The following is a 26,679-nucleotide window of genomic DNA, read 5'->3' on the forward strand; positions in this document are numbered from 1 at the left end:
TTGCAAAAAGGAAGTGATTTGATTTGCCCAAGATGAAGAGTTAGTGTCAGGGACAAGATTTAATTGCAAGTTGCAGGCGCCTGCATTTTGCATTAAACTACCCACACTTCAAAGGAGTAGCTTTGAAAGCTATTTCCTGCATTCTGGAATGTAAATTAATGTTACTTCCTTCAAGAATTTATTTTTTATAATTTGTTTTTAAAGGCTGTCCCCCTCTAAACCAACTTCCCTTGGAAACAGTGACTAAAATGGTCACATAATATCTCTACAATACTTTGAAAGAAAAAGTACTCATGTGTTATCCATTGACTGATATTTTCAGTGAATGGTACCAGTGGGAGAGTGGAGGTTTTTACTTGGAGGAGAAATGGGACTTTGGGTGACTTCTGCTGATAGACTGGGACTCCAGCAAATAGATAAGAAAACATTCCACTGTTCTCTAGTCCTTGGCTTCCTGCCTGGCGAGGTTTCAGGAAAGAGAGATAAGAAGCACCAGGCAGTTCTACCATGTCATTAACATCTGTTTAGATATGCCTTTGAGAAAGACACAGGGATCAATCCCATCACAACGAGTCAATCAAATTTGCACCCTATGGATCCTCTAATGCAAGGATTCTGAACTATTTTTGTGTCATGGACCCTATGGGCAGGCTAATAAAGCCCACAAACCCTTCTCAAAATAGTGTTTTTAAATTCAGAAAGTAAAACAAAAGAATAAATAAAAGATAAAAGGATAAGAAATAAATATAAAAGGTCTTATAGATAAGAAAAAAAGAATAAAATAATAAGAATAAAAAAGAATACCAATTATATGGAAATTCAGTTAACAAAATATTAAGGTAACAATTTCATGGATCCCATGTTAAGAATCCTTTCTCTAATGATGAAGTCCAGTTCAATGATCTTGTGATAGAAAGACCCAGAGAGAGGACTGGGAACTTGAGTGAGGGTCAAAAACCAGCATTTTCACTCTTTTTGTTGTTGTTTGCTTGCATTTTGTTTTCTTTTTAATTTTTTTTGATCTGATTTTTCTTTATGCAGCAAGATAATTGTATAAATATGTATATAATATTGGATTTAACATACATATTTTTAAAAACATGTTTAACATATATTGGATTACTTGCTATCTAGGGGAGAGAGTGGGGGGAAGAGGGGAAATTTAGAGAACAAGGTTTTTCACGGGTCAGTCTTGAAAAATCGTCCATGCATATGTTTTGAAAATAAAAAGCTTAAAAAAAAAAAAAAAAAGGAATCCTTTCTCTAGAACAACTAATTTATTTGAAAGATGAGTAAATTGAGGCCCAAATAGGCTGTTATTTTACTAAGAAGTAAGTGGCTGTTCGAATAAGAAGCCAAACTCTCACACTCCAAATCCTAGCCTCTTTTCCAGCATTCCATGGAAGGAATCTCAAAAATTAAGGTCTGGGGTTCACAGCAGCATATAATATCACATTATTTCAGTGTTTACATTTTTGTAATAAGGTATGGCTCTCCAAGCAGTGATGAACATGGGGGAGATCTAAGTGACAGGAAAACAAGATAAAAAATTCATAGAGAAAAAAAATCTAGTCTTGTCTACATTTTTTAAAAGCAATTGAAGAAAGAATAGTCAAGAGATGAAAATATATTTCCGAGACACCCAACTAACATGGCTAAGTTGGGAAAAGGATCCAGACTTGATGAATAAATTTCTTTCCAGACTATGAGAATCCCAAATTGGCCTAAAAGAGATTTTCAAAGACCTCAAAGACCACAAGTTTTTTGTAATATTAGACTTTACCAGAAAGTAAAAATACAGAGTTTTTATAAATCATTCATGCCTCCAGACAATTCTAGGTCTGTAAGTTTTACAAAGCTTTTGCTTATGTGCATTGATGAAAGGCACTTCCATATTGGGAGCTCTCAAAGCTGATTAAATCACATCTGGATCAAGGAACAAAAGGAAAGTAAGGTAGTATAATGTAGATTCAAATTTCAATTTTATCTTTATTTATTTATTTTTGCTGAGGTGATTGGGGTTAAGTGACTTGCCCAGGGTCACACAGCTAGGAAGTGTTAAGTGTCTGAGGCCAGATTTGAACTCAAATAATGTTAAATGTTGGAGAAGATGTGGGAAAACTGGGACACTAAGGCATTGTTGATGAAGTTGTGAAATGATCCAACTTTTCTGGAGAGCAATTTGGAACCATGCCCAAAGAGCTATAAACTTGTACATATCCTTTGATCCAGCAGTCTCTCTATTTGGGTCTGTATCCCAATGAGATAATAAAAAAAAGGGAAGACTCATATGTGCAAAAATGTTTATACAGTGACTCTTTCTGTGGTGGCAAGGAAATGGAAATTGAGTGGATGCCCATAAATTGGGGAATGTCTGAATAAGTTATGGTATATGAAGGTAATGGATCGTTATTGATCTAATTTTTCTTATACAATATGACAAATATGATTAAAAGAATTGCTTGCAGTCTTGGGGAAGGGAGAAGTAAAAGAAGGAGGGAGAAAAATTTGGAACACGAAGTCTTCCAAAAATGAATGTTAAAAACTATTCTTATGTGTATTTACAAAAATAAAATACTATTAGAAAGAATAAATCTGTAAAAAAAAATAAATAAAAGTAAAATTCTGTCTTAGTCTTTGCATGGTTGTTTTTGCCTGCTCTGTTTGTTTAGTTCCAACAGGCCCAGAAGTTTGGTCCAGTTGACATTTATTATCTATATGATCATGACAACTCACAATTTCTCTGAGCTTCAGGTTCTTAGTTAAAAATGAAGGGTTAGCACATGCACAAAAAATGTTTGTGGCAGCCCTCTTTGTTGTGGCAAGAAACTCAAAACTGAGTGGATGCCCATCAGATGGAGAATGGCTGAATAAATTGTGGTATGTGAATGTTATGGTATATTATTGTTCTATAAAAAATGATCATCAGGATGTTTTCAGAGAGGCCTGGAGAGACCTACATGAACTGTTGTTAAGTGAAATGAGCAGAACCAGGAGATCATTATATATTTCAACAACAATACTACATGATGATCAATTCTGATGGACATGACTCTCTTCAACAATGAGAGGATTCAGGCCAGTTCCAACTGTTCATTGATGAAGAGAGCCATCAGTACACAGAGAGAGAACTGTGGGAACAGAATGTGGGAACACAACATAGCATTCTCACTCTCTCTGTTGATGTATGCTTGCATTTTGTTTTCTTTCTCAGGTTTTTTCTTTCTTCTTGATCTGATTTTTCTTGTGCAGCAAGATAACTGTATAAATATGTATACATATATTGGATTTAATATATTGTAACATATTTAATATGTATTGGACTACCTGCTATCTAGGGGAGGGAGAGAAGGGGTGAAGGGAAAAATTTGGAACAGAAGATGTTGCAATGTTGAAAAATTACCCATGCATATGTTTTGTAAATAAAGCTTTAATTAAAAAATGGAGGTTTAGGTTAGACTAATGGAGGTTTATGTTAGGTCCTTTCTTAGCTAGAATCCTTTGAAAGCAAAGATTTGCATAGGCATAGATAATAGGGTGGAGTTTCTTTGTCAGATGAAAACTGGATTAGATTGCTTTTTTAAATCTCTTCCAACTCTGAGCCTCTAAACATTTTTTTTAAATATGGGAAATTATAGGAAAATTATTTTATAGATGACTGATGGATAGGAGAGGTAAGCCCCTTTTGCCCTATTAAGTAGTCCACAGACCAAAAAACTGAAATCAAGAACTAAAATCCATCCTGAATCACATCTAAAAGAGTTACTATGAGAAAACTGAAAGATTTTATTTTGAGAATTTTTTATTTTATTTTGGTCTATTTTCTTTAACAATATAACTATTATGGAATCATATTTTGCACGACTACACATGTATATCCTGTATAGAATTGCTTGCCTTTTCAATGAGAAGGGGTGGGATGGGAGGAAAGGAAAAAAATTGGAACTCAAACGTTTTAAAAATGAGTATCAAAAATTGTTTTTACATATAACAGAATTTTAAAGAATGGATTTAGTCAGAGGATTTGGGTTCAAATCTCACCTCTGCCACATACTACCTATGAGACCCTGTATAAATTAAATCTTCTAGTTCCTTAAATGTTAAATGAAAGGGTCCAACTACGTTACCTTTATATTCACTCTAACTTTAAAGTCATGATCCTGTAACAAGACCACACTCTCTGCTTGCTTTCTGTTACTCATTCAAGAGCAGCAAGGACTAAAGTGGAAAAGTGTGGCTAAGCCTTGTGCCTCCTCCCCAAGAGAGCAGAACTTGCCTTTGATATTGTAGGCACCATCATTAAATTCCAGCTGGAACACATCATATGAGGATCGATTAGAATCCAAGGTCCCGGTCACCTTCCGGCATCCAATGAAGCCGTGTTCCCCACGGAGAACGATGATGGGCCGGTTGATCAGTTTCATCAAGAAATACTCAGTTTCTCCTATTCAACAGGAAAAAAGAAAAAAAGGAAGAAAATCATAGTTACCATTCCAGATTCAAAGGAAATCGAGGCCATTATCTCTTGCTAAAAGGACACAATTTGGAGGCAAAAAAAAATGGGAAAAAGGGAGAGGTAATCAACTTGGGCAAAATCAAAAGTCACAAAGACTTCTTAAGATAGGAGAAGTCTGTCTGCTGATTCTTTGGATTATGAAACCACCGATGAGAATGGACATGCAAACTTATTTGGACCTAATGATCTAAAGGAGAATTTTTGTAAGAGAAGTGGGGAGGGAGAGATGGGGGTCCTGAAGTGACAAGAGAAGAGCTAGATGTTGGTAACATGAATGACATTCTTGCATAGGCAAGGGTCAAGGGGTGGGTTCCAAGGAAGCCTATGACTATTCTCCCAGCAAAATCACAACTTAGGTAGAGTTTTTTTCCTTCTGTGAGGAGCATTTATCTCATCTGTCCAATTGCATAGTCATCTGCTGGGGTTTAAATTCTGTCTTCTCTACTTCCCCTATCACTGAGCATAGAGTGGAGTGCTCTGATTTGAATTGTGACCTCTCTACTTTCCCCAAACCAAAAATATTAATCACAAAAGGTTCTAGAAATCTGGAAAGTAAAAGGTAGAAAATGACTGGAAAGTAGAATGTGAAAAGTATATGCGTCTTCCATCTCTTCTGAGGGAAGGGGTTTAAAAAAAAAAAAAAAAGACTGGCAATAATTCCCCAAACTCGAAGAAAAAGAAAAAAATAAGGGGAAAAAAAATCCCCATTTAGTATCTACATACTGTTAGGAACAGTTAGGGGGGAAAAAAACCACTCTTGCAAGAGGCATCTGCATGCTAAATCAGCAGATGTAAATATGGAAAAAGTTATTTGCAAATGGTGGTTTTTAGTGTCAATAGATACAAATAGAACAAAAGAAAAGTGACCTCAGCCATCATGCTAAGAAAGGCAACATGTTATATATATCTACTGAGAAAACGTACTTTTTTTTTTTTTAACTTTGGGGATTTTAATGATTGGTTGTTGTTTTTTTCTTGGTCTGACTCAATGAGTCCTCCCCCTGAACTAGATAAATTCAAAATGACAAATGGAAAAAAAAGCTTTTAACACTTTTTAAAATGAAACCTAAAGGGTACTTCCTTGTCTTTATCTCCTTCATTCTTCTTGAGTTAGTCTCACCTGCAGCTTCCACAGAGGCTGCCAGCTGTCCATTTTTCTTTGCAGTGACATATTTCCCATTGGCAGCCTTGAGAGTGATCCGCTTGTCACACCATTCTATGTCAAAGTAGCAGCTGGCATTCCTGAGGACCCAAGCAGAAGCAGCTGTTATGGGGTCTACCCAAGTCCCAGGATATCACATCCCTACCTTCAAATATGGAAAAGGGCAACAAACATCTGTGTCCTGAATCTAAATGATTTTAGATCTTAGGATTTAATTTTAATTTTTAAATTTAAATTTCAAATCTTATTTTATAAGCATTTTAATGATTAATAAAAGTATTACTATCATTTAGAATCCTACCTTGTAGCAAATAAATCCAGTTAAGCAAAACAAACCATCTTTACTGACCATATATGGAAATATACACTTAGAATCCACTTAGGGAAGTGAATAGAATGCGAGGCCTGAAGTCAGGAAGGCCCTAGTTCAAGCCTGGACAAGTTACTTAACCCCATTTGCCTCAGTTTCCTCTTCTGTAAAAAGACACTATGATCCCAAAAGGTTCAATCTCTCTGAAAATATCTGGTTTATATCATTGACTGCAGAGGCCTCTGCCATAGTAAGTATTTTAATAAATGCTTGTAGAATTACAAAGGAGGTAAGTTAGGACAGCAAAATGGTGTAGTGGATAGAGCACCAATGCTGAAGTAAGAAGTACCCGAGTTCAAATTCAGCCCCAGACACTTGACACTTAATAATTGTGTAAAATTCTAGGCAAATCACTTAACCCTGATTGCCACACCTCTTCCCCCCTCAAAAAAAAAAAAAAAAAAAAAAAAATTTTAAAAACTGGCATGATCCTCTGGCTCAGTCCTGTTTCTATACTGAACACAGACCAAGGGGACTCTGAAGAAAATCTTTTCGGTAAAAAAGGGATTTAAAATATTTAAGGTATTTTCATATGCTCTAAACCAGGGATTCTTTACTTTCTTTTAGGCCTTGGATCATCATGGCAGAAGCCTATGGACCCCTTCTCATGTTTTTAAATGCATTAGATAAAATATGTAAGTTAAAAAGGAAGTCAATTAAAATAGTTACCTAATATTAAGAAAAAGTTCATGAGCCCCAGGTTAAGAACCCTTATTCTAAGCTCTCAAATTTGTCTTCCCACACATTATAGGTAACCAGGTTAGATGCTTCAGCAGACACATATGTCTTCAAGACAGACTGTTATGAAGGAAAAATAAAGACTTCCTTCTGAGTTTTCAGTTCCACTAAATCTCTACTGCAAGCATAAGGACATGGTTTATGCCCAAGAGCACAAATGGTGGTCAGTGGCAGCAAGAAGGGTTCAATATTGATCACAAAAGCCAATGAAGAAAGATAGTCAAAAAGAGCAATGGAGAGAGAGAGAGAGCTTTTCTTCTTTCCATATCAGAAGCATAGCTACTCTTAGTCAGTGCCCACTGAACTTTTAGAAGGCCCATGTTGTCTAAACTATATTAGGGGGGCAGCTAGATGGCACAGTGGAATTGATAGGAGGACCTGAGTCCAAATGCAGCCTCATAATTTAATACTTGTTAGCTATGTGACCCTGGGCAAGTCACTTAACCCCAATTGTCCTACAAAAAATAAATAAATAAATAAAATAGAAAGAAAGAGACTATATTAGAAAGCCTACTCAGGACCATGCACATGATGGCACATTCTAGGAGTCTGTAGTTACAGTACTTACAAATTTGAATTCAGGAGTTGTGGGCTACAGCAGGACTACAAGTACCTGCATGTCTGCACTAAATCTGGCAACAATATAATGAGGCTCTACCAGCAAGGGGCCAGTAGGTTGCCCAAGGAGCAGCAAACTAGCCAAGTCAGAAAAGGAGCAGGCTAAAATGTCCCTGAATATCAGGGTAGGGGTCAAGCTTAAAACCAGTCTCAATATCCCTCTCCCCCCCAAACAAACAAACAAAAAAACAACCCTCCCCCTTAGCCCAGCTACTCACTTGGTTGAAGCAGTAGACTGTATTCCACCATTGGATGTTAGGGTCCAATACTTGCCAGTGTGGGTCCGGAAAGCACACTTCTTAGTGTCCCTATTGATCTCTAGTTGGAAAGTTTCTTGGTCACTCTCTTCATCCTGATTGGCAGAGAGGTCCATTCCTGCATAGAGAGAAAGAAAGGTAAGATCCTCTTGAGCCCAATCAATTTCCCTTATCTATCTGAACCCAAATCAGCACACAAGAGGATGTAGATAAGTAAATGATAGATCTTCTAAAGAAAAAAAAAAAAAAAGGGCAGCTCCCACTCTATCACTAGAAATATTTTATCTCAACAGGAACAATACTGGTCCTATGAATTCTAATAATTCATCTATCACAGGGACAAGAGACTACATGTGGCTAGAAACTCTCTAAACTAGGTCAATTTCCTTATCTATTCTCTTTAAAAAAATTTTCTTTTTCATTCTGAACTTAAACACCAAATTAGATGGGCATTTTAGTAATTTAGGGGAAAAAATAGGAAGATCGGAAAAATAAAGAAGATTTTAAGTGAAACTATGAACCTCTATATTACATAGAGCTTGTTTTTCTTTTGAAATATAAGTGCAACATGTAATTTTCCAAGTTGTACTGATTCTCTCAGCTTCTTTTGCTCTTTTCTGTGCATTTAAAATGCTTCAAGAATTTTTTTCTTTCTTTTGTTTTTCCTAGCTTTCCCTATCTCTTCTCTCTCAGATATCTACACGCCCCCTCCTCCATTTAGAAAAAGAAAAACAATACATAAGCATAGATGAGCAAAACAAATTCCCATACTGGCTGCTTTTCACCTGCTCATCCTTGTCAAAAGTCCCTTTCTCACCTAAATAGCCCCAACATCACAGATGTCTCTCCTTAGAAAATAATCCATCCTAATGGGAACACCAGGCTGAGAGGTGATCCCCACATGTAGGGTACATGAAAGAGTGGTTAACGAAAGCCCCTGCATTATAGGGTGTTAGCTCCAACCTTTTACCACAGCTTCTCTAGAGATTCATGACCCTTTAAAGATAGATGACCTCCAGGTAAAGTATGAATGAAAGGTCAAAGGATCAGAAGTACCATCTGCTCTTACTATATAACTCTCCCACCACTCCCACTCCAATCTGAGAATTACCTTATCAAGCTATTTGACACTCAAGTCAGTGGGAGTTGGATTTGTTTTTTAAAATTTCTTGGAGAATTTATTGTGTCTCAAAAGTTTTAATATTATCTAGCTATTTTAACTTTCACATACACAAATTAATATAGCATAAAGTAAGTATATATAATATATATAACTTATCTAGCTATTAGAGTTTTTATATATTTAATAACTTACAGCTATTCCATTATATGACTACATTATATCTTACATAAAATGTAATGTATATTTAAGCTCATATTTCATATAATGTATATATAGTTTATATAATATGTAGCTATTATATCTTATTGCATAATGTAACATTACATGTTACACATGATACATATAATGGAACAGCTTACATTACTATTACATATTATGACATGTATCTTTACATAATTCTTACATTGCCATTATAGTTTATACAACTTTTATAGTTATAACTTTGATAATTGAGCAAATAGGTAAAGAAAGCAACAAAGATATTTTTTTATTTTAGCCTAACCCTAACTGGCTGCTTAAGTAGAAATGATCTGACTCTTCAAAAAAAGTAGCCATTACCTCTCTAGCACAAAATGGGGAATTGGTCCCAACATGATTCTCCTTTGATTCTGAGGAAATAGATTTCAAAATTGTAAGGGAAAAGATAGAAGGAGCTTATCCTTCTAGAGAACTGATGTGAAAAGGGACTGGAAACTCAGACATAAGTAAAAGCAGAGACTAAAAGCTATCTCAATAAGAGGGAAAAGTGATCTAAAGAAAATGTGGTCAAGCACAGTGGTTGTTATTCAGTCCTGTCCTGTCCGATTCTCTATGACCCCATTTTGGGGTTTTCTTGAGAAAGATATTGAAGCAGTTTGCCATTTCCTTCTCCAATTCATTTGACAGATAAGGAAACTGAGGAAAACAGGATGAAATAACTTGTTCAGGGTCACACAGATATAGTGTGTCTGAGCATGGATTTTTAAATCCATGACTGACTCAAAACCTGATACTTTATCCACTGAATCACTACCTGTCCCAATGGGAGGACATGCATATGCTGTAATTCCTCCCTTCTGGAAGACTGAGACTGGTAGATTGGCTGAGTTAGGGAATTATGAATTTTAATTAAATCAAGCAGGTATCTGCACTAAATTCAGGTACAAAATGGGTGAACTCCATGGAAGGAAAAGGGAGGAGAACCAGCCATTTGAGAGGAAGAGGAAGAAAACATAAGAGAAAGGGAAGGAAGGAGGAAGGGAGAGAAGGAGAAAGGGAAAGAGACAGAGAAAAGAGGGAGAGAGAATATACACAGGAAACTCATTCATAAAAATTAAAAAAACAAAACCCCAATAAGTATAGGAGTAAGGACAAATAATAGATGAATAATAAATGCTTAAAAAAAATATATATATATATATCATGAGAATGGGCATCTAGATAATGCAGTGGATTTATAGCTCTAGACTGGGAATCAGGAATATTCACCTCCCTGAATTCAAATCCTGGCCTCAGACATTTACTAGCTGTGTGATCCTGGGCAAGTCATTCTATCATGTTTGCCTCTGTTTCCTCATTTGTAAAATGAACTGGAGAAGGAAATGGCAAACCACTCCAGAATCTCTGGCAAGAAAATCCCAAATGGGATCATGACATGCTGAAGCAATTCAACAACAACACAGTGAGAATTTTAGCATCAGTTCTGGAGCTGGAAAGGCAGCATAGAGAGGAAAAAATACTAGGCTTGGAATCAGGAGAGAAACTACATTTGTATCCTCCCTCACTTCAAACTTTTTTAGTAAAGGAGATTACTAATGACCTTTACCTTACAGGGCTATTATGAGGATAAAATGTGAATCTATGTTAAGTGCTCAGTAAGCCTGAGCTGTTGCATAAATATCTAGCCACCATTAATACAAAAGCTTGGAATGAATGAACCAAGTTTGGCAATGACTACAAATGACAATAAAAAGGATAAACTACATTTGAGCAAGGAAGGGGGGAGGATGGGTCAATGATTGTGGACAAAAGGCAGAACTTCTTCACTTTTACTATGCCAAGAAAAACACTCTTAGGATTGGCAAGGGTCCTAGTGAGAAGGGAAAGCTGTCATTTTAAAAAGATCTACAAAAATGGTTAGCAGGAAATTGAAACCCAAGGAAGAGTAGGAAATAGTAAGAGCATGAATTGCTGCTCCCAATCACTTCAAATAATCCAGAACTACTTCCTAAGGGTGTCAAAAATTTAGGGTTGTGATGGTTATAACCTTAAAAAAAAAAAAAAAAAAAAAAACACAAACTTTACGAATGGAAGAGGTACTGAGTTTGTTTTGTTTTCTTTTTAAAGTAAGAAACTTCATACCACTGCTGATGAACTTGACTTGGTCCTAACAAAAATCTAGAGAATTTAGATCACTGTACTCATTTAGAATGGGAAGCATGGTTGATTGAATTAGCAAGGCTTCTTTCAGAATAGGTCATGCCAAATTGTGTTTATTTCTTTTTACTAGTTTATAATCAGGAGAATGCCATTGACATAGGAAACCTAGATTCCAGTGAGTCAAAAACTAGGCCGAGGCTGTTGGGTTCCATTTTTCTTTGAAAGGCAATCAACTTCACATCATGCATTATCTGCATTTTTTCCAAATGAGCTTGCTTCTGCCAAATGATGTTACATTAACCTCCCTCCACATACACACAGAAAGAAACTTATTTAATAACAATTATGAAAACCTGAAAATAGTTCATTATAAAATTTAGGAAATTTTAACAACTGTTTGCATCAATTAAAAAAAAATTTTACATGTTTTGTTTTTACATAACCATCTTTTCTAAATTCTCTCTCCCCGGGGAAAATATCTCACATAAAAGTTAAAAAAAAAAAAAAAAAAAAAAAGTTCAACAAAAGTAACTAAAATGTGGCATGAATTTTTAAAATTGGTTTGATATCTTTTATTCAGTTACTTCTAGATCACCATCTCTCCCTTGCTACTTTCCAAAGGAACCTTCCCAGGGAATCAAGACCACCAGTTGAACAAAGCCAATCAACCTACTGATGGTGGGAGAGTAGATGACAATATTTTGCATAGCTTCTGGAGGGAATTTCTCTGCTTGGAGTCAAGATTGGTCGTTGTAATTATTCAGTATGGAACAAACTTTTTCAACACTATCCCTAAAGATCTGAACAAATCCTCACTGACAAAAGCTTTCTCTTCTCTCCTTCTGTCTCTCCCCTTTCGCTCTCTCTCTCTCCCCCCCCCCCTTTCGCGCTCTCTCTCCCCCCACCTCTCTCTCTCCCCTTTCCTCTCTCTCTCCTCCCCTTTTTCTCTCCCCCCTTTCTCTCTTTTCTCTCTCCCTCCCTCCCTCTTTCTTTCTCTCTCACCAAAGTACCTCCTGTTAATTCAATGAGCCAGGCTGGTAGAGAAATAACTCCCTCTTCTGCCTTGGGTAGCTAGGTGGCATCATAGGGCACAGAGTGCCTGGCTTGGAAATTCATTATTTTCCCAAGGTAAAATCTGACCTCAGACACTTACCACCTGTGTGACCCTGAGCAAGTCACCTGACCCTGTTTGCCTCAGTTTCCTCATCAATACGATGAACTACATAGGGAAATGGCAAACATTTCCAGTATCTTTGCCAAAAAAATCCCAAATGGGGTCACAAAGAGTGACCGAAAATGATTGAATAACAACAACTGCCTTTGCAGCTGTTGTGCGAGATACATCAATTTGGGGTCTCAGTGGAATTATCTAATTGCATTTAAGCACTGTGCTATCCTGAGGGTACCATCTTTTCCCTCTTTTCCTTCCCCATGAGCTTATAAGCCTAGCGTATAGTAGATAGGGAAGGGAATACGCATTTATATAATACCTACTATGTGCCAGGCAATGTGCTAAGCACTTTACAAATGCTGTTCCACTTGATCCTCAAAACCTTGCAAGGGAGGTGCTGTTATTAGTCCTGTTTTGCAGTAAGAGAAACAAACTGAGACAAACAGAGGTTAAGTAATTTGTGATGATAAGCATGAGAGGTAAGTTTGAACTCAGATTTTCCAGCACTCTATCCACTATGCCTCCAAGATACTTAACAAACGACTGATTCCTCTATTCAAAGACTTTGATATGTATTTTGATTGTAGATCTGCTTCTTCTAGTGTCAAAAACCTTTGCAGGCTTCCCTTCCCGGGACTAGATTCTTAGTCGTAATTATTTATTACCTGTGTCTCAAGGAGCAGAAATGAATTTTGGCCATTTTGGCCCCCCAGCCAGGGCCTCCAATACCCTGGAAACTGGTCTTTGTGTACCCTTTGACCGAGAGTCTTTGTTTATTTGTAGAAAAGCAAAGATAAGACTCTGTGAATGGTGCCAGCTAATAATGCCTCCTTCCCTTGCTGTGAACACTATAGAAAACTGCAGGGTGGTTTGTGGGAGAGCTGCTATGCAATGAAGTCATTCTCAGTCCGTCACAGACATAGGGATTGTTGTCTAACCCCCTGCAGCTGCCAGCAAGTTTTGCTATCCTAGGAGATGGGAGCCTCTCAGGAAGCTTTTGTAAAACTCAGGTCTCTTTCTTAATCTAAACCCATTCTCCCTCCAAAACTTTAAAGCAGCCAAGAGCCCTTCTTAAATTAGCAGCGTGAAAGGCTTAGAATCAAGAAGTTTAATTTGAAATTCCCACCTAGCTGATAAGTTGGTTCTGGCCAAGTCACATATATAGACACATATGGCTTTCCATGGGTTTATAACATGGCTTTACTAAGTTGTTAACTTCATTCCCTATCCCTCTCAATCTGTCTGTCTCTCTCTCTCTCCTTCTTTCCTTTTCTCTCTCTCTGGTGTCTCTCTCTCTCTCTTCCCCTCCCTCTAGAAAATCTCTTTCTCTTCCCTTCCCTCTCAAAATCTCTCTTCCCCTCTCAAAATCTCTTTCCCCCTCTCTCAAAGTCTCTCTCCCCCTCCCTCCCTCCCCTTTATTACTCGCTTAACACCAAATCTTAGATCAAGTTTCATCTTTGCAGGTCAATGCAAAAGAACCAAAAGGGGCTTGTTCACATCTGGGAGCCTTTGTTTCTGGTGGAACCGCCAACTCATAATTGGTATGACCCAAAGAATGCACTGAGTCAGAAACTGGCTCCCTTGTGGGGAATGGGGGGGGGGGGGACCCAGGTCTAACATAACCAATAAATGAACGAATTTTTTAAAAAAAGACAAACACCTCACATGCATGAATACACACACACACACACACACACACACACACACACACACACACACAAAGTTAAACTAATGGGAATCATCCAGAAAATCCAAATCAACTCCATCAATGCCAAAAGTCTTGCTATTCATACTGAGAACTTTTAGAAAAAGGTTTAGGGAACTAAAATGAGAGTTTAGACCATCTGGTGCCATCACATACTCCAGATGCAGTGCAAACATGTGATGGTTTGCCCAGGAACTGGACCACCATGAACTTCTTGGTAATGAGAACCACCCCCATGCAAGCATGATCATAAGGCTGGACAAGAATGTGCTACTGGACTTTTGGGTGGTCAAAATTAAGGATAAAACAAACCAGGTGGTTTCCTGGGTCAGCTAGGCACTGTCCAGCAAAGCAGAGATGGCAATGAACTTGGAATCTGGATAAAGTTAATTTCTGTTTCAGATCATTTCCAATTATGTGCCATTGTAACACAAGTAACTTTTGTGCCTCAGTTTCCTCATCTACAAATGGGGGATCGGAGAAGTGGGGAAGGCTAGTTTGGACTTGATGGACTCTTTAAGTTTCCTGGTAACCCTAAATCTGTGATCCTAAGAGAAAGCAAGGAAAAGAAATTCCATTTGTAGGCTTTCTCATCTACCTGTCCTTAGTGTTCATTTCATATTAGATGGAGGTTCTAATACAGACAGATGTTGCTCACTAGCCTACTTAAAAAGAAAGTCTGTCAATCTCTCTTTATACAGTCTTCTGTAAGGTAGTGAGGGGGAAAAAATCTTCCACTAACTGCCTAACAACTGTAGTTCATCCAGTAGAATGCCTATTGGCAAGGCTATTTGAATAAGGGCTAGATCACAGATCTCTGTGTGGTTTAGCTTAAGTTGTGCATTGGGCCATGGGCCAGATGTGAAGGGCTCCCCAGCTCCCGGCAGACAGAGCAGAGCACATGCCATAGAGTTTAGTAAATCCTGCCAGATGGGTTGTGCGTGAGACGATGGGCAAGCAGCTCCCATCTATACAGAAACACTGGTCAAACAGATTCCACAGAGAGCAGAGCTCAGGGTGTCTGGCAATGGAGACTGAACTGGACTGTCCAGAAGACTATACAGAAACACTGGTCAAACAGTTTCATAGAAATCATTCCACAGCATAGACTGTGTGACCATTCATTTATTCTACAAACACATATTTGAGCAGTTAGTATTGCTAACTATGTGTTAAAGTCCTGGGGGGACCCAAAGACAAAAATGAAAAGAATTTCCAACATCAAGAAGCTTACTGGGAAGCACAACACTGATTCGGGCATGTTTAATCCAAGGTAGATTTAGAAATGGGAAGGATGAAAGGAAAAAAAAAAATGAGAAGAGTTCCCATGTGGAGAGGCACATGAATTCTGCTTTAAAGGAAGCAGAGGGGAGGAGGGAGAATTTGAAGAAAGAAAGGGTTTAATTAATGTAAAGCTATACCTGTCAGGTTAAATAGTTTGTATTTTATCTTAGGCGGAAGAGGGAACTCACTGAAGATTTGTGCTTGGGGAGGATTGTTTGGGGATTTACTAAACAATAAATCTGTCTACCTTCTTTGGATTCACTTTAATCATTTTTTGATCTCTATTCCCTATGCATGATCAATCCCCAAGAATAAGCAAGCAAGAAAACCACATGATGGGAAGAGAAAAACATTTAGACTTGGGAGTCAGCCTAGACTCAAATTCTTTTTCAGCCATTTAAGATAAAATAGGATTTGGGTCAGGAAGGGACTTCAAGTCCTTCCAGGACAAGCCAGAATCACAGTACTAAAGATTTTGAGTTGAAATGGACCTTAGATTACCTATTCCAAATGACGAACATCATAACCTAGCAAATGCAATGTTGGATTTGGAGTTGGGAAGACAAAGAGCAAGTCAATTAATTTCCCTAGTTCTATTTCCTCATCTGTAAAATGGGAACAATAACAGTCAGAGTGCCTGTCTCACAGGGTAGTTGTGAGGATCCAATGAGAAAATTTATGGAAATGCTCTGTAAACTATTCCTTTTTACTAATTTCAAGCCCAAATCTGCTGTTTTTTTCCACATATATGTTCTTGAGGGTGGGACCAAATAGCACCTGAGTCCCTTCTGGCTCTAGAGCTCAGAAAAAACTTCTAATTTACTATGTGATCCTACATATGTCATGTGGCCTCTTAAGAGCCTCCATTTTTTTACTTATAAAATGAAGATTGGTTCAGAGAAACTTTAAAACTTCTTCCAGATTGGGAACTGAATGGATGCTCATCAGTTGGGGAATGGCTGAATAAGTTGTGGTATATGAATGTTATGGATCATTATGGTTCTGTAAGAAATGACCAGCAGAATGATTTCAGAGAGGCCTGGAGAGACTTACATGAACTGATGCTAAGTGAAATGAGCAGAACCAAGGGAACACCGTGCATACAAACAGTAAGATTATGTGATTATCAGCTACGATGGACTTGACTCTTCAACAATGAAGTGATTCAGGTCAACTCCAATAGACTTATGATGGAGAGAGCCATCTGCAACCAGAAAGAACTATGGAGACTGAATGTGGATCAAAACATAGTTTTGGTTTTTTTTTTTCCATCCTTTCTGTTGTTGTTTGCTTGCTTTCTGGATTTTTTACTCATTTTTTCCCTTTTTAATCTGATTTTTCTTGTGTAGCATAAATGTAGCTATGTGTGTAGAAGAATTTGTAAATGTTTAACATATATTGGATTGCTTGCGATTATCTGGGGGAGGGGGTTGGGGAAGGGAAGGAGAAAAACTTGAAACGTGGTTTTACAAGGGTGAGTGTTGAAAACTGTCTTTGCATGTATTTTGAAAATAAACGGTGATTATCTTCTTAAAAAATTCTTCCAGTCTTGATTGTATATATCTGGAATACAGACCAGAAAACAAGTTCCCCTTGGGCCCTGTATCTTTCAGTAATAAGAAACTTGTATATTGTTAAGTAAATGACCAAGTTCCCTGAGGGCTGAGGTACACTGCATTCCTCTGGGGCATCTCGTCCGGGGCACACTCAATTGGAGGGTTGAAGTGGGCAGTTTCTACAGCTCTATAAAAGTTCTCATTGGAGCTAGGAGAACACCCTTCCATCTCACTTTAAGATTAGTTTCAGCACTATCTGGATTTCCTCTCCAACTCTGCTCTTTTCCCACAGAGAGCAGAGCTCAGGGTATCTGGCAATGGAGACTGAATTGGACTGTCCATAAGACTAGAGCTTTGAGCTTAAGTACTTAATCCATGCTAAAACAAATTCCTGCCATCAATGTCAGTCTCTCTCTCTTTTCCTCCTCCCCTTCTCTCCCCCCTTTCGGATATGTCTCTTTCTGTTTTATCCTTCCCTCCCTCTTTCTCTCTCTTCCTTCCTCTCTCTATATATTCCCTTTCCGATCTCTCTCCCTCTCCTTTTCACCCCCCTCTCCCCACACACCAATCTTCATATTCCCCCAGTTTGCAAACAGCAGTATTTGTTCTGGATGCTCCCAACAGTAGCAACTGGAGAATCTGTAAAGCCTTGTGCTTCCTGTCTGACTTCCTCTCTTCCTTTAGGTGAGAGGAAAACACCTCTCTTGAGGAGAGAGAGAGAGATAAACTGGCACCATTTGGTCTTAAAATCCCTAATTAAGAGACTAGTGTTACTATAGAAACAGGTTTTCTTCCCCTCAATTAAAAAAAAAAAGCATTTCAGATATCCTTGAGACTAAGGCTTCTTCACACTTTAAATTACCATCCAGACAGTGGTATAACAGGCATTTAGAATATCACAGGAGAAAGACAAAAGGAGGGAACCTCAGATTACAAGGATTACCAACAGAGGGCAAGAAGATTTGCCCTTAGGGGAGAGAGGTTTACATCAGGCTCCCAAAAGAAAAATCTTTCCCTCACACACATTCATATATTCATTCATTCTCTCTCTCTCTCTCTCTCTCTCTCTCTCTCTCTCTCACACACACACACACACACACACACACACACACACACACACCCCATCTAGTCTGTGAGCACCTTGATTTAAAAAAAAAAACCCAAACACCCACCCACAACTTTTTTTAGAAAATAAAAGCAAAACCTCCTAAAGTTAAGCGCAGAATTGGGTTACACGGACTCAGTGAAAAAGAATATACTAATAATAATTTTTTAAAATCCTCCATTTCAGTAGAGGAAGGCTTCAAAGGGGCTGAAACAGAGACCAAACAGGAGGTTCCATGGGGCTCAAGCTGTGGAAATTAAGAAATGCTGCCCATTAAAGCAACATCAGGAGAATCCAGAATGCTTATTCAGAAGTGGCATCTGCAATTCTGATGCTCCATCCTGTGAAACAAAGGGAGAAGGGAAAAATAAAAAGCCCTTACATGGGCTGCCCCTCCCCTTGGGGCCTAACACTGGCTGGCAGATGGCATTACTACTCTGGCAGCCTCCAGGAGGCCGGCTCTGCATTACCCCCTCGGAAGCTTAGCCTGGTACTTCAGGAGGTGCCTGCCTCATTCCCCTGCAGGGACACCCGGCGAGCAACATGTGGGGAGATGAAAGAAGAGCCGTTGGGATCTTGGATTCATTACTGAGGGTGGGGAACAGCAGGACCTCCAGGGCTCCCCCTCCTCCAGTCCTTTGGATCCCTTCTGCCCTTAGTACCATGGGAGGCTTTCATTATTTTGCTCTTGGGGATGTCTTTCATGTGAGGGCGATTTTTAGCCTTCTGCTGAGGGTCAGAGGCTTCCACAGCTCGAGGTTTGCGTGCTATGCTGTGGCTGAGAGAAGACTGGTCTTCCTACCCCAATTCTCCCCCTCCTCCCAAGTCCCCTCCAGATACACTGGACTTGGTGAATCATGGACCTTTAAGTAGTTTACCCTCTCCAGGTCAGGAGTGGTAGGAAAACAATTTTTAGGCAACAGGGCTGGGGGAAGTCAGTCAGAATATCAATTAATCAATGAACAAAGTATTTATTAAGCATCTCTTAGGTGCTAGACATTGTGGAAAGGTTCAAAGACAATTCCTACTGTGAGAGAACCTTATATTTTAATAGGAAAGATAACAAGTGGATCTAAAAGTATATACACTCCAGAAATATAAAATTAACAAATATAAATGTATATAACATATTCAGTATCATCAGTCACTTCTGATTCTTTGTGATCCCATTTGGGATTTTCTTGACAAAGACACCAGAATAGGTATAATGAACTCCTACTCATTTTACAGAGGAAGAAACTGAGGCAAACAAAATAAAGCGACTTGCCCAAGGTCACATTGCTAGTAAGTGTCTGAGGACAGATTTGTATTCAGGATAAAAAGTCTTCCTGACTCCAGGCCTGACACTATCCACTTTGCCACCTTAAGCACAGGTAGTCTGGAAGGGAAGAATCAGGAAATACTTCATGCAGAGGATGAATGATGTTTGAGGTACAACATAAAGAGAGAGAAAGCTTCTGTGAGGAATCAGTAAGGAGGGGGAAGGAACGGGGGACAGCTAATACAAAAGCACAGATTAAAATGTTCAGAGAGAGCCTGTCTGGCTACTAAAACTAATCCATCAAGGCCGTTTGAAACTCTAGGCATACAGACACAGAGCAGCAATTTCCAAAGTAGGAACCACTGATAATTTGCAAGGGATCTGTCAAAAAAAACAAACGAATCTTCTGTGGTCTGAATGTCTCATCTATGTACTGCTACCTTACAAATGTATGTAGATGCTGCTGTGATTAATAAAATATGAATGCACTTAAAAGCTTTGTGGAATTCACAGTAGCCTGCATATCTAACTCATGTAAATATCCAAAATTGATGTTAAAAGGAGTTGTTACGCTTGAAAAGGTCAGGAACCTTTGATCTAGAGGAAGAAATGGCATGCTGTGTATGTAATGAGTTTTGGATGATGATCTGAATTCTCAGTGTCATAACAAAACCGTTTGACAAAAACTCCATATATATCAAAATATTCATCGCAGCACTTTTCTAGCAAAAAACTAAAAACAGAGTAGGTCCCAACTGGTTGCAGAATAACCAAATAAATTGTGTATATTCAGTTAATAAACAGTTATTAAGAATCTACCATGTATCAGGAATATAGGGATAACTTGGAAATACAAAGAAAGGCAAAAGACATTTGAAGCTTTAGTGTAGCAGGGGAGACAACACACACACACACAGCTATGTACATAAACAAGTTATGTACAGGACAAATTTAGAAATAATTAGCAGGATATACAAAATATCAAAGAATTGTATTGAACCATATGAAACAATAAATGAGGAAGTCAGAGAAACAAGAAAAAACCATATGAACTGATTCACAGTGCAGTGAGCAGTAGTAAGAAAACAATTGTTAAAGTGAAGCCAAAATTGACAATATTTTAATGACCAATTTTGGCCCCAAACAGCAGAATTTAATATTATAAGCTTCCATTCAGTTGATTTATCAGTTGGTTTTGCTCAATTTTTTCTGTATTAAAAAATAGAATACATCTGGAAATGGCTACTGTCAAAACAAAAGGTAGCAATTTTAAAAAGCCAATCCTCCGACTATATGATGATCAATTCTGATGGACATAGCTCTCTTCAACAATGAAATGATTCAAACCAGTCCAATTGTTCTAACCCAGAGAGAGGACTATGGGAAACTGAGCGTGGACCACCACATAACATTTTCACTCTTTCTGTTGATGTTTGCTTGCATTCTGTTTTCTTTCTCAATTTTTTTTTCCCCTTCTTGATCCGATTTTTCTTGTACAGCAAGATGACTGTATAAATATGTATCATATATTGCATTAACATATATTCTAACATATTTAACATGTATTATTCTACCTGCCATCTAGGGGGAGGGGGTGAAGAGGAGGAGGGAAAAATTTGGAACAGAAAGTTTTTTAAGGGTCAATGTTGAAAAATTACCCATGCATGTTTTATAAACAAAAAGCTGTAATAAAAAAATTTTAAAGCCCATCTTTCTCTAATTGATCATTATAAACACTTATTAATCACCTACTATATTCCAGGCACTGTGCTGAGTGCAAAGATGCTTATGACAATAATTAATTCCAGACTCTACCACTAAGTAACAATATGATCTTGAACTATTTCCTGTACTTTTGAGCCTCAAAGTTCCTCATTCAAATAAATAAAAGGGCTGGATTAAATCTAAACAGGTACCTTTTGAGCTCATGCTCAACCAAAACACCCATCTTTATCTCTTTATCATTAACACACTGCATCCAAATTTGGTTGCTACATTTCTTCCATCATACACATTCCATACTTGCCTATCTGTTGTTCTGTGCTCCCTTTGTTCCCAATCAATTAGCACTTAGTAAGTGGCTATTATGTACCAAGTTCTAAGGATATAACAACAAAAGTGAAACAAGCCATTCCCCCTCAAGGAACTCCCATTCGGTGGGGGTAAAGGAGGGGAGGGGAAGAAGGTAAAGAAACAATCTGTCCTTGTAAATACAACCCCTGCAAAGAGATGTATTTTTAAAAATGTTCAAAATAATACAAAGTAGTTTTTGGAAGGAGGGTCTCCAGGAGCTGGAAAGAATAAGGAAAGATTTCTTGCAGAAGGTATCCATATCTCTAACATCCTCTTCCTTACTTGTTGAATTCATATCCATTCTTTTAAACCTAACTCAAAGGCCTTGTCTTTCAAGAAGCATTCTGATAACCACCTCCCCTCACAAAGGTAATAATCCCCCCCTTATTATGGAACTTTGCTTTCATATTTTATTCATTATGTATTTATCTGTCCAAATATTTCCTTCCATTTGTTTCACTGCCCTCCCTATTACAATAGGGAGTACACTACGGGTTAGGGACCATGTTTTCTAAACATGGTTTAGTTTTCTAAATTTTGTATTTTCTAACAGAGTACTCTCAACACAGTAGAAGCTGAATAAATTGATGTTCAATTCAATTCCAACATCTAGATAATTCAGTGACTCTTTGATGGTTCAAGAATGTTTTCCTTCATGTTTTAAATGCCGTAGGGAATGTCAGTAGTGGTAAGACAGCTGCTAACGGGAGAGAGACATTCCCATTCAAATATCAGTAGCACAATTACTGCTTGGTACTTTTCCCAGGCTGGCTTTCTTCTTTTGCCCCATAATTGTGGGTGTATCCCCTAAGGTCCCTCATTTCTTCTTTTCTCTCTCCATCTTCTCTCACTTGGTTCAATTAACTCTTTTCCAAATGATTCCCAGATCCCTATGTCCAACCCTCCTCTTCTCTTTCTTCTGCATATTGACCATTTCCAGCTGGACTCCAATAGGCATCTCAAACAAAAATCCAAAACACATCATCTTTCCTCTCCAACCTATCAATCGCCTCCCATATCTGTTAAGGGGGTAACCATCCTTCTATTCACCCAGGCTTAAAAGCCAGAGTCATCTCTGTCTCTGCATTTGCCATCATCCCTCCTATCCAATCAAGTCACCAAGTTCTTTTGATTCTATCTCCAATACATCTCAGATCCAAACAAACACACATATTATCTTAGTGTGTCTGGAAGATGCATTTTCTAAAGAAGGAATCATCTTACTACCAACAGGAGACACAGAGATCATGAGCTAGGACTTCATGGAGAAGCACTAGAATGTCAGAGCTACAAGAGACCTTGACAGCCATGTCGGGCATCCCACCAAAAAAAAAAAAAAAAAAAAAAATTGATTTTTCCAAGATCTCTTCCCTCTTCCCTGCCCCCCACATCTTCTTCTATAGTAATGCTACTTGAAAGCAATGTTTATTTTTGCATATATATCTCCATCATCTTGCACAGTATCTGACATCAATCAAGGATCTAAGGTTGCTCATTGAATGAATAGTTCTAGATCTAGCCTAATATTTGGATTTTAAAAATAATTTTATTTTTAATCAAATCCAAATATCTTAACTGGATGAAAAGGAAAAGATACCTTAAAAGAAGCAAGATTCTATCACTGTTACTTCCAATTCTATATCAGTTTACTTCCAACCCCACACTTTACCCTTTAATCATATTTCAATTATTTAGAAGAAGATAATGTTCCCAAGTATACTAGTTTAAGAATCAGAAGAGCTACAGATTACTCCTGGCTCTGACACAAACTAGGCATATGTACTGAAAAATCACCGAGCCTCCTCTTCCACACTAAAAGAGGGTGTTTGATTAGATAATTGTTAAATGTCTTATCTAGCTCTAAAATTCTATAATTTGCTGGAATCATGGACAAAAGGGAAGCTTTTGCAGACTGAATTTTTATATATATATATATATGTACACATATTTTAAAACCACTTAGTTTTTCCCTTTTGTTCTGATTTTTTTCCACAACATGACTAATATGGAACTATGTTTAAAATGATTTTATCTATATTAAACTACTTCCTATCTTGGGAAGGGGAGGTGTACAAAAATTTAGAACTCAATCTTACAAAAATGAATGTTGAAAAACTATCTTTACAAGTAACTGGAAAAATAAAACAATATTGAAATTTAAAAAGAAAAAAGAAAACCTACACATTGCTTAAGAAAAAGAGACCACTTTAATATTCATACTTCCTCCCCTCATTATGCATATGAAGGAAGCTCATCCATTATCCTTCCCCTATAGCTTTTTATTTAAATAAATCCCTTCTCATTAGAGGAAAAGTGATGTGGGCTGGATCTGTTATTTCATTGCTTAAATTAGGGTCCAAAGAGTCAATAAATTTAAATGGGAAAGTTGTGATGTGAAAGGAATAACTGTAGGTACAATTTCTCTGGATGAATGTAAATGAATGTAAGCCAGCCAGCTTAAATATTTTTTTCATTTACATCATCATCATTTGAGATATTAATTTTCTGATTTTGCTTACTTAGCTCTTCTACATCAATTTAAGTCTTCCTATGCTTCTCTGAATTTTTCATACTAATTTATTTATTTTTACTACTTTTAGGTTTATATTATAATTTGGAAAACATCATTCTGACAAGGGATCCATGTGTTGCCAGACTACCCAAGACACAAAAAAGATCAAGAATCCCACCTACTACAGGATGGTCTTAAATGGGAAACTCCTCTGCTCACATAGGTTGGCAACTTCTCTGCAACTTTTTGTTTTAGGCTTAACAGCAGGAAAACCCAACTGGGAATTCTAGCTCTGCTACTGACTGTGCTAGTGACTGTGGGCAAGTCACTTCCTTTTCTGGGGGCCCTACTACATGACTATCAAAATCTTTTCATGTTTTGACATTTTAATGATTCAAGAGGAAGCCCTTGGATCATCTTTATGCCCCCCATTAGACAAAATGATTACTTCTTTTGAAAACTCATCTTCTAGACCCACTAATACAATATGATGAAACCGTAACATGGTCCAACCATTCTAGAACCATTTGATAATATGCTAGAAAAATGACAAAACTGCCCATATCCTTTGACCCCAGTATCCTATTACTGGGCACATGCCCAAGTATTTAAATGAAATAAAGAAAGGCCTCATATACAACAAAATGTTTATAGCAATACTATAATGTAAATATCTATGAACTAGAAATAGTTAAATAAACCATGGTGTATTTAATATTACTGTACCATAAGAAATGATTAGTATGAGAAATTCAGAGAAGCATACATAGGAAGACTTAAACTGATGCAAAATTATATCTAAAATGATGACAAGGTAAATTTTTTTAAAATGTTTAACTGATTGGCTTATTATAATCTTCTAGTTTGGTCCAAAAGAGAAAATGTACCTATTGTTATTCCTTCAACATTGCAATATTTCCTATCAGTTTCATTGTATCATGGGTGAACATAAGAAATTAAATGAGAATTTTGAGGAATTTTATGGAAGCCACTATATATATATATATATATATATATATATATTTGTAGTATTGTATAGTATTATACAATTCCAACAATTTTTATCTTATAAATACCATAATAACTATCTTCTCTGATTTTAAGGGAGGGCCAAGTAATTTTATATGGATTTTCCAGATTTTAGGAGAACCAAGCCCCTAATCTACAATGTGGAAGGGATTAACTGTACTTTTCCTATTTGCAAAGATAGGGATTCTGGGCAGCTTTTTGAGGCAGTGGACAGAGAGCTGGGCTTGGAGTCAGGAAGATTTATCTTCCTGGATTCAAATCTGGCCTCAGACAACGTATTAGTACCTACGTAATTCTGGGTAAGCCATTTCATCCTCTTTGCCTCAGTTTCCTCATCTGTCAAATGAGCTGGAGAAGGAAATGGCAAAGCATTCTAGTGTCTCTACAAGAAAAACCCTAAATGGGCTCAGGAAGAGTCAGACTTGACTAAAAAATGACTAAATAAAAGTGATTCTGGGTGTGGAATAATACTGAATGAATTGCCTTTTTTCCTCACCCTCACCTTCCTCCCATCCCCAGTCTTTTTCACCACTTCTTCTTCTTTTTTTTTTTTTTTTTTTTAATGGGATGGCTCCTTGGCAAGATGGCAGGTTGGGGTGGAGAATACATTTGGAAATAAAGGTAAAAGAAAAACAAAATAAACATCTGAAAACGTCTTAAAAGATCATCTTCCCATGTTATAATTTCTGCTTCTCTCTAAGATATAAGCTTTTTGCCTGTAGCCCACTGGTCTACAAGCTTTTTCTCAGGAAAAATTCAGGCCCTCCTGGACATTCTACCTAATTTAATTAAGAGCTTCCCTAGCCTGATTTGGACTATTTACCAACAAAGAGTTTTAATTCTACTCCGGTGACCCTTTTTCAGAGTTGCCAGAAGGATCATGTGGCTTGAAATTCAAGGCCAAGAGGAGAGTGGCAGAATGCCCCAACGATGGCCCTGGCCCCACGCCTGGCAGAAACCTCCTGGGCTTCAGCTGTCTTTGGACCCAACATCCCTGTATCATTCCTATTCTTCTGGATTGTCCTAGTTCAGAGTCCCTTGAGGTGGCCACGTTAAAACTTTGTTGAAGCCTTAAGAGATATTAGCCCTTCTGACTTCCTGAAGCCATTACCTCCATCTTTCCTTACTGGTATTTAAGACTGAGGGTAGATTTAAGATTAGATTCTAAATGTCAAGTGGGATGTGGAGCAATGTCCCTACTGATAACAATCCTCAGTTTATTAGGGCAAAGGCACGGCAAGGGAAGGCTGTGGTTCAGTCTAAGCTGAGGACTTTGTTTTGTACAAAGTAACTGCTTTTTAGGGGGATTCCTCCATGGTTGAATTCTAGACCAGTACCTTGTTTTGTACAAAGTAACTACTTTTTAGGGGGATTCCTCCATGGTTGAATTCTAGACCTTCCATGATTCTGACACCACAGAATTCAAAGGGTCCAGGGGCCATCTAGTCCAACATATCTGCTCAGAGAGTCTCTTCGATGACATCCAACACATGCTCATGTAGCCCTGCCCCGAATTTGAAGTCCAAGTTCAAAAGCAACTTCAGACACTTAATAGTTGTATAATACTGGACAAATCATACACACCTTTGCCTACTATTTCTTCAACTCTAAAATGGGGATAAAACACTTCCTTTCCAGGATTGTTGAAAAGATCAAATGATACCTCTATAAAGCATATAGCACAGTGCCCTAGTACATAGTAGGTGCTTAATAGATGCTTATGTCCTTCCTTTCTCACAAGTCCATTTTTAGATAGTTTTAATTGTTAGAAAGGGTTTTTGTTTTTTTAACATCAAACTTGAATGTCTCTATAACATGTATCCATAATTCCTCACTGTGCC

General features: G+C 37.7%; 1 protein-coding gene across 1 annotated transcript in view; it reads right to left on the reverse strand.

Annotated features, from left to right (window-relative positions):
- Nucleotides 1–26,679, reverse strand: part of FSCN1 (fascin actin-bundling protein 1) — a 40,336-nt gene that overhangs the window by 5,068 nt on the left and 8,589 nt on the right. Inside the window, exons 2-4 of the mRNA XM_012542843.3 lie at nucleotides 7,623–7,779; nucleotides 5,637–5,758; nucleotides 4,277–4,444 (exon numbers count right to left, since the gene is read on the reverse strand). Of these exons, the coding sequence (XP_012398297.1) occupies nucleotides 4,277–4,444; nucleotides 5,637–5,758; nucleotides 7,623–7,779 (447 nt within the window). The remainder of the gene's footprint in view (nucleotides 1–4,276; nucleotides 4,445–5,636; nucleotides 5,759–7,622; nucleotides 7,780–26,679) is intronic.

This window comes from Sarcophilus harrisii, chromosome 1 (genome assembly GCF_902635505.1).
Source record: "Sarcophilus harrisii chromosome 1, mSarHar1.11, whole genome shotgun sequence".
Lineage (NCBI taxonomy): Eukaryota > Metazoa > Chordata > Mammalia > Dasyuromorphia > Dasyuridae > Sarcophilus > Sarcophilus harrisii.